This window comes from Gobio gobio (genome assembly GCF_949357685.1).
Source record: "Gobio gobio genome assembly, chromosome: 6".
NCBI classification, from domain to species: domain Eukaryota; kingdom Metazoa; phylum Chordata; class Actinopteri; order Cypriniformes; family Gobionidae; genus Gobio; species Gobio gobio.
In genome coordinates, this window is record NC_137102.1 from 42,832,437 (window position 1) to 42,840,088 (window position 7,652).

Consider the following 7,652-nt stretch of genomic DNA (forward strand, 5'->3'; position numbering starts at 1 on the left):
GTTTAATAATGAATGGACTTTTGAACAAACAGCAATACTGACAAGACAATTAGAAAACCACTCACTGCTTAAGGCTGGATGAACAGCTTTAGCAAACCGAACATGAACACAACGCCTAAGAAAAAATAAACTGTATGGCTAATTTTAATTCATAGACGCACTTCTCAGTCACACTCTGACAACATCGAATCAGTATTAATGGAATATGTCTAATAAACATTCATTGAACCGGAGACTTGGAAACAACTGTGAAATTAATATTAATATTTATTTCATAATGCGTGTTGCTCTGGGACAGTTGTCAGCCGCAGATTCAGTTGCAACTGAAAGGCATGAATTCTAAAGAAAATATTGAAAGCAGCGTGCATTATTTGTATACGTTGCACATCTTAAGAGCCCAACTAGTGAATTTTAATGTCTGATTTTTATGCACATACACACTTATCCGATGAAACACAAAATGTAGAAATATTTTCCCACTGAAAAATACTAATTTTAGTTTAATTAAAAGTGAGGACACGTCCCATGTGTGAAAATATGTTGTTTTCCACATCCGTAGTTAGCTGCCAAGTTAGTTTTTGCTTGTTTTTTGTTGTAGGTGCCAAACAGGTTGATGATGAAGGTGTGTTTTCACATGTTGCCTCTCATTGTCTCTCTTTCTCTTCATCCTCATCTCACAGTGCAGTGTTAGCTCTTTTTAGAGCTCAATTAACCCGTTTCAGCTATTGTCAACCATTTCTCCTTCTCCATCTGTCTAACTTTGTCACTTCCTTCCTCTACTCCCTAATAACTTACTGTCTCACTTCACTGTTATCACATTTTTCTCTGTTTTCACCTGCTCATTGTGTCTGAATTATCTCTCTGCTTTCTCTTCCCTCTCTCCTCACATGTCCCTCTGTTGAATAACAGAAGAATAAACTCATTCTTACCTCCCGCTCTAACCCTCCTGCTCCTCCCCGTCCCATACAGGTCCAGCCAGACACGGGCCCCCGCGAACGAGAGCTGGTATTGACCCGTTCCGGTTCGGTCGCTGGGCCGGGCAACACTGGAGGGTGGGTGTGCGACTCCACCACGCTCCCCCGAGCTGGACGGCACTCCTCGCGGGGAAGTCTTTCCCTAAGTAGGAACGGTGCGGGGCCTGCCGAGTCCAACCACCCTGGGGTGGCTGACGGTGCTAACGGAAGCACAGAAATGCAGTCGGTCAGTGGCAATTATGCCACCATCCTGCAAGGGGAGCAGCAGAGGGACTACCCGGGGACTCTGGGACGGCGAGGGCTGGAGATGGGCAGCGGATTTGTGGTGGGCAGGCCTGAGAGAGAGGCCAGCATTCCACTGAGCACCGGGATGTATCCGGAGAGTGGTGGGTTCATAGGAGACTGGCACGAACGGATGGGCTTAACCGGGTATCCGCTGGGCAGGAGAGATATGACACCCCAGCTGCTTCCGTACCCTGGCCAGGGCCGGGGGGCTTTTGGGGGCATTCTGGGTTATGGCGGTACGTGGCCCTCAGCACCTGAGGCATCAGGAAGAGGGGCGCCCATCGGAGGTGCTCACTCTCTCGCCCTGAGGGTCGGCGAGTTCCTGCGTCTGCGTCTGGCGCAGGTGACCTTTGACCCCTCACAGCCGCCGTACGACTCAGTGCAGGTGTACGGGCTGGAGGGCACAGGCTCGCGTGCCGGGTCCCTCAGTTCCCTGGACAGCGAAGGCAGCAAAGACGCCGAGAAGGATGTGTGGGGAGCAGGTCTGGAAGATTGGGGCCCACAATTCCAGAAATTAGCCCAGCTTTTTAGGGAAAGGGAGAAGGAGAATGAAGAAGATAAAGAAAGAGATTTAGAGGCCCACAAAAAGCACAAGGATAGGGAATGGAAAGAGAAGGAGGAGCAGTCTGGAGACGAGGAGCAGGCGAATGTCTGAGAGAAAGAGAGCGAGAAAGAGAGGGGTTGGGTGGGACAGTGATTAAAAGGCAACAAGAGCTGGAATAATGAAAAGTGAAGGGTAAGGAGGGAGAGACTAAGAGGAAAGGTAATAAGGGAAGACAGGGAAAAATGAACAGAAAGAGCAAAGGCAGTGGAGAGAGTGATTGATGCAATTTGAAGCAATAAGTGCTGAAAAGCTGATGTGTGAGCACAGTCAGAGCCGTGTTTCTTTAGCCAGCATTTAACATTCCTTAAGTGTGTTTGGCAGTGAGCAAAAGCAAAGTTCACTGTATACCAGATCACATTTAATTACGACAGAGAAAGAAAGAGATTTGAATTTGGATTTTGTGGCAGTGAGCACCACGGGGGAGTGAGAAATGCCAGGCCGGAATAACAGATGAAAAGTTACAGCAACACACAAGGGAGTAGGAAAATTAATGTTTGTACAGAAATTGTTTATACATTCACAAAAGCAAGAGAACTGAATTATTCAAAAGAAAGCACTGAATATTACAGTAAAGTCCTGAATAAGTGTCTGCACAAAGGTTCTCGGTGTTTACACATACACACAAAAAACAAACACGCATCAATTTTAAACCCTGCTTGGAAATTCTGCTTTGCGGATGCTTCATTGTCAGGGTTCAAAATGGCTTGCGTTTTTGCCAAGAACAGATTGTATACAAAGTTGTTCAAGAAAAAAAAAAAAAACAGTTTGACAAAATTAAAATGTAGTGATGCTAAAATTGTGCAAAACAACCATTACTTGTCAAAAAAATCCCACATTTAAAAAGGTGAAGGTGATATACGACAGCTGACAGGTCTGCTTCAGCTAGAATGCACTTTTATACATGATGTTCAAATAGATTACAAATGGTGTTGTTGTTTTTTTTACTGGAGGAAAAAAAAAAAAAACATGAAAAAATGTTCTATGTAAATGCATTTAAATGTAAATATCACTGAATGCCATTGTGAAAAGTGACAACAGTACTGTAGTCTTCAAGCAACAAAAAATAATAGAATAATCAAATGAAAACCGAGGAGAATATTATATATAATGTCACATTGAAATCCACTGGATATAACTGGAAGACACTGGATTGACTGAAGCAGATTAAACCCTACCATTTATAGTACGATGTCGGATTTGGATGTGTCGCTCTTCCCAAACTGAACTTTTTTTTAATTGAATGCGAAAGGTCCAAATCAATTTTTTTTCTGGGTTGAGCACACACTCTGCATTGATATCCCGATTAAACACACTGTTTTTGCCCACAAGGACTCACTGTGACTGGACTGAACCAGAACCACTGTATCACTACACATTCATGCGCACCAATATCTGGGGGCTTTTTTTGCAGTACAAAACCACACCTTGTTAAACAACCCAAGTATCACGCTCTGTCAAGAACATGAGCCTAAAAGAATGATATGACGTATTCATGTAAATGTTATTGTATGATAAGTATGATTACAGAATGGAAATCCCTCTGGAGCTTATTTGATCACAGTGTCTACACTGGACGCAAGCGGTGCGAAAAGCAAATAGAGCCTATTATAATCAGTCATAATGTCTACACTGAATGCGGCAGGGGGTTTACAGATGGACACCAACTGTAAACTAATGGCACGTTCAATTTCTGATGTACTCTATGCGCTTGCGCTACTTCCGACAGCAGTACAAATGGATTCGTAACTTTCACTTCGTCCAGTGTAGACAGCCTCAAACTGGTGTGACCTGTTCTACGTTTAAAGAATTGAATGCTTCCCGTTTCATTCCATATTTTTCAGGTAGATTAGGTCAACTGTAAACTGGGTGTGGAGTTACTGCATTCATCCTGGTTTCTGCCTTCCTATTGGACAGCGTTGTTGTGGCCCCTGTTGGTACTGAGATCTCACGATGGCTTGTACTAAAAATGTATTTATTCTGTTGTATTTTTTCCTTTTATTTTTTGTAAATTTGAATAAAGACAGTATGTTTTGAGGTGATGTGTGCGCGATCTGATGTGTATATGCTCTTTTGTTTTTTTTAAAGAAACTCTTGACTGAATTGACTTTTGACTCTTGTTCTAGTCTGTGTTTGCCTCTGCTGAGTAAATGAAAGTGCTGGCTTTGGAGACGTCCATAGAGGCCCTTCAAACTGGGACAGAGTTGTCAGGGAGTAAACACAGTGTCTAGTCCACTTACTCCCAAGCTATGTGACAGACTTACAACCCAAAGTCAATAATGGAAACTGAGAGTTCAGGTTGCACTTTAAGACAGACAAAAGTTAACCGCGAGGTTGTCCTTGAAAATTGTTCTATTTGAAGTCCGGGTTACATAAAAATTGTGAGATTTATTAGTGGGCCTGACAGGCCTTTGTTGATCTGATGAAAGTGGAGAAAATAAAGGTTGTTTCAAACCACTGCACCTGTAAGTCAGCCCTGCTTATCGTACACTTCAATCCTGCAATATGTGTGTGATTGTGTTTAAACTAGCGTATATACCCACATGCGCTGGCAAATAAACAAGCCACAGCCACCTTTTTGATTCGAGGCTGGTTAATTATTCATGAGCTCCAGCGCATATCCTGTTAGATTAAATTTGGTTTAATTACATTCGCAAAGCTTGATGTAGGAAATAGCAGAATGAGAGAGACAAAGAGAGAGTGTGATTGCTTCAAAATTCACTTAGAGCAGAAGAGGGATTCAAAATGATTTGGGGAAAGTGAGATTATGAATGCACGCTCAGTCCTTGAGTTACATAATGAATTGATGCGCAGGATATTACGCAATGTACTGTATATCTAAATGTGGGTGTGAGAACCTATCACACAAGCACATACAGAAATAGTATCAAGAGTTTTTAGCTGAAACTACTAATAATTTTCTCAGATCTTATGCAGACAAATAAGATGGCTTCTGGGCATGTTTCATGAAGCAGTGTGATACCACAGATGGGTTATTTCTAAAAGTAGTATCAGAAGATTTAGTTTTTCATAGACAGGAACACATTTCTCACAGAACACATGGAGAACACACGAATAGGAACAAAAATGACTTGCTATTAATACTTTAATTCGCTGCAAAATGTCCTCATTAAAGATTCATTTGGTGAATTGCCCTGCAATCCTGCACAACTCAGAATGAAGCTTTAGATCATTAGCATGCAGCTCAACCACAATACATCTGGAATAGAGGTATGTGAACCTAGAGTTTCTCAGTTTTGTATTTTCTATGCGTCCGAAGGATCAGAAAGGTTAAAATGCCCACCAACTTTGATAATTAAGCCACTAAATAATCTGGCCCACTGAGGTAGTGGGTGAAACAACAAGACTACCTGGTGGTACATGCCATATTTAGCTCTGCATTACTGCAGTCTGCCTAGTAGGGCTATATGTATGGGTTAAGGTGGCTTTGCCTACATTTACAAGGGTAGCAAAACATTGTGGTGACTGGCGAACAGTGAACAGTCCCACGAGGAAACGGCTTAATGCACACCGAATGATGTCTTTAATATAAATGCAAACAATGTTTTATATTAGGTTAAGAGGATAGATTTTCATAGGCCTATACAAAAAAAAAAAAAAAAATGATATAAAATAAAGTGTTTTTTTTTTTGTGTGTGTCCTTATAGCTTGGGGACAAATTTGGTGAGACAAATCTGACAAAACCTCCTTATGGGGACATTCAACAACGTATTATAAAGAACATTTTATAAATAAAGTAATTATAAAAATGCAGTTTTATGTTAGTCTACAGCATTTAAAAGGATAGTTCACCCAAAAATGAAAATTAGCCCATGATTTACTCACCCTCAAGCCACCCTAGGTGTTTATGACATTCTTCGTCTTTCAGACGAATACAATCGTTATATTAAAAAAATGTCCCGCCTCTTCAAAGTATTATAATGGCAGCCCAAAAATTGAAGGCCAAAAAAGTGTGTCCATCCATTATAAAAGTACTCCACACAGCTCTGAGGGGTTAATAAAGGCCTTCTGAAGCGAATCGATGGGTTTTTTTAAGAAGATATTTAACATTACACTTTGTCTGTCTATAACTCTGCATAGCTTACAGAATGTGCTGATGACGTGTGATGTCTGCCCGAGCAGGGTGTGCAGACTATGGACTATTGGTATGGAAATACATATGTTGACAGGCATATGACATTCTATTATTGCATTCAGACCGAATTCAATGATTGAACAAAATTTTTTTTTGGTCCTGAGACTTCCATAGATGATATATGTACATTATTTAATATTTAGACCACTTCTGTTATTGATTGCTATCAGGGTGTGAAGAGAGTTTCAAACAGTATGACAAAAAGTGTTTACAAAACAAATTGGTTATACCCTACCTTTAAATGAGTGCACTCAAACTATGGTTTCGGACACCACTACAAATAGCTGTCCCCTCAAATATTGTCTGGTTAAGGATATAGGGGGCGATTTCGGACACAGCCAGTGATGCATTGAGGAACAAAACATGTTGCTCAGCACAGCATTGGAAGTGCTTTCGTTGGCGCAAACAACAATAGTCCCTAAAATGTAAGTAACTCAATTTTTATACTCAATAACTTTTTATACTTCAAGCAACATCACACACGCAATACGATTAGCCCTACAATTTACATGGCTGATTACCGTGCAACCTCATGCGTCTATCCGAAGTACAGCTCAAACAACATCCTTGCTTGTGGAGATATTGCTTAATTATTTTTATATAAAAGTCTATGGTATGTGTTTATTTGCAGCATGTAGCATTCCCTAATTCTCTTCTTTAATGTTTTGCATAACTTTCCTGGCCTTCTCATGTATGAGTGTGTTTGTACATAGTCTTGAAGCTGGACTGGCAGCTTGTGATGTGTTGTGCTATGTGTTTAATATTGAAGTGGTAAATTAAATCTTCATTAACAATCTTAATTAGTGTTCGATCTCCCAAACAGTAAACAAAAAAACAAAACAAAAATCCTGTAAAGGGGTCTGAGGGTTAAGGCTGAAGGCTTTGGCAACAACTATGACAAGACAAATTGGAATTGTCTAGACTAGAGGAAAATCCAAAGAAAAATTCCTTGTTGATTTTGCGAACAAGGTAGTGCTGCCATCTTATGGGCACAATAGAAATAAAGTTTATAAAGAAATAGTAGTATTTGTGATGCTTCTGCTGCTGCATTCTTGTGCATTTACATGTTTGGAACGACATGAGGACGAGGAAATTGACAGAATTTATATTTTGGGGTGAACTATTCCTTTAATAGTAGAAGATTTATTGTATTGAGAGACAATGCAGGGCAGATTCAGATTTGTTTATTTGAATTAATTTAAATAAATGTATAATAGTTAAGATTATTAGACAGTATGGATTTAAATAAGATTTAATGTAAATTACCAAACAAATCAGCTAGATATTCCAAGCCCGCTTGATATTTTGTGTCCTATACAGGCTGCATAGTCTGGATATAGGGAGTGGCGGTATTGTGTCCTAGAGTATTCTATAGGCCTACAGTTTATAGGCAATAATATGTTTGACCATTTAAATATCAGCATTCACAATTGCATTGCTGAAGTACAGTATACTGTCTGTACTGTGTTTCACCTTTTGAGTCTGGTGGTGTCTGTAACTATTTTAAGGAAGAGGACTTGGAAATGTATAATGGGTAATGTAGGTGAGGATCAATACAGTATTAGTTCCTTGTCAGACAGTCAGAAAAATGTCACTAAACTGGATTGTTTTCCACTGAAAAACCACATGCACATGC

The 7,652-nt window shown here is 40.3% G+C and overlaps 1 protein-coding gene across 1 annotated transcript in view; it reads left to right on the forward strand.

Annotated features, from left to right (window-relative positions):
• Positions 1-2,912, forward strand: part of cdh24b (cadherin 24, type 2b) — a gene marked incomplete at its 5' end in the record, with an annotated part of 109,429 nt that extends 106,517 nt beyond the window's left edge. Inside the window, one exon of the mRNA XM_079820463.1 lies at positions 910-2,912. Coding sequence (XP_079676589.1) covers positions 910-1,914 — 1,005 coding nt within the window. The 3' untranslated portion in view covers positions 1,915-2,912. The remainder of the gene's footprint in view (positions 1-909) is intronic.
• Between the last annotated feature and the right edge of the window lie 4,740 nt (positions 2,913-7,652).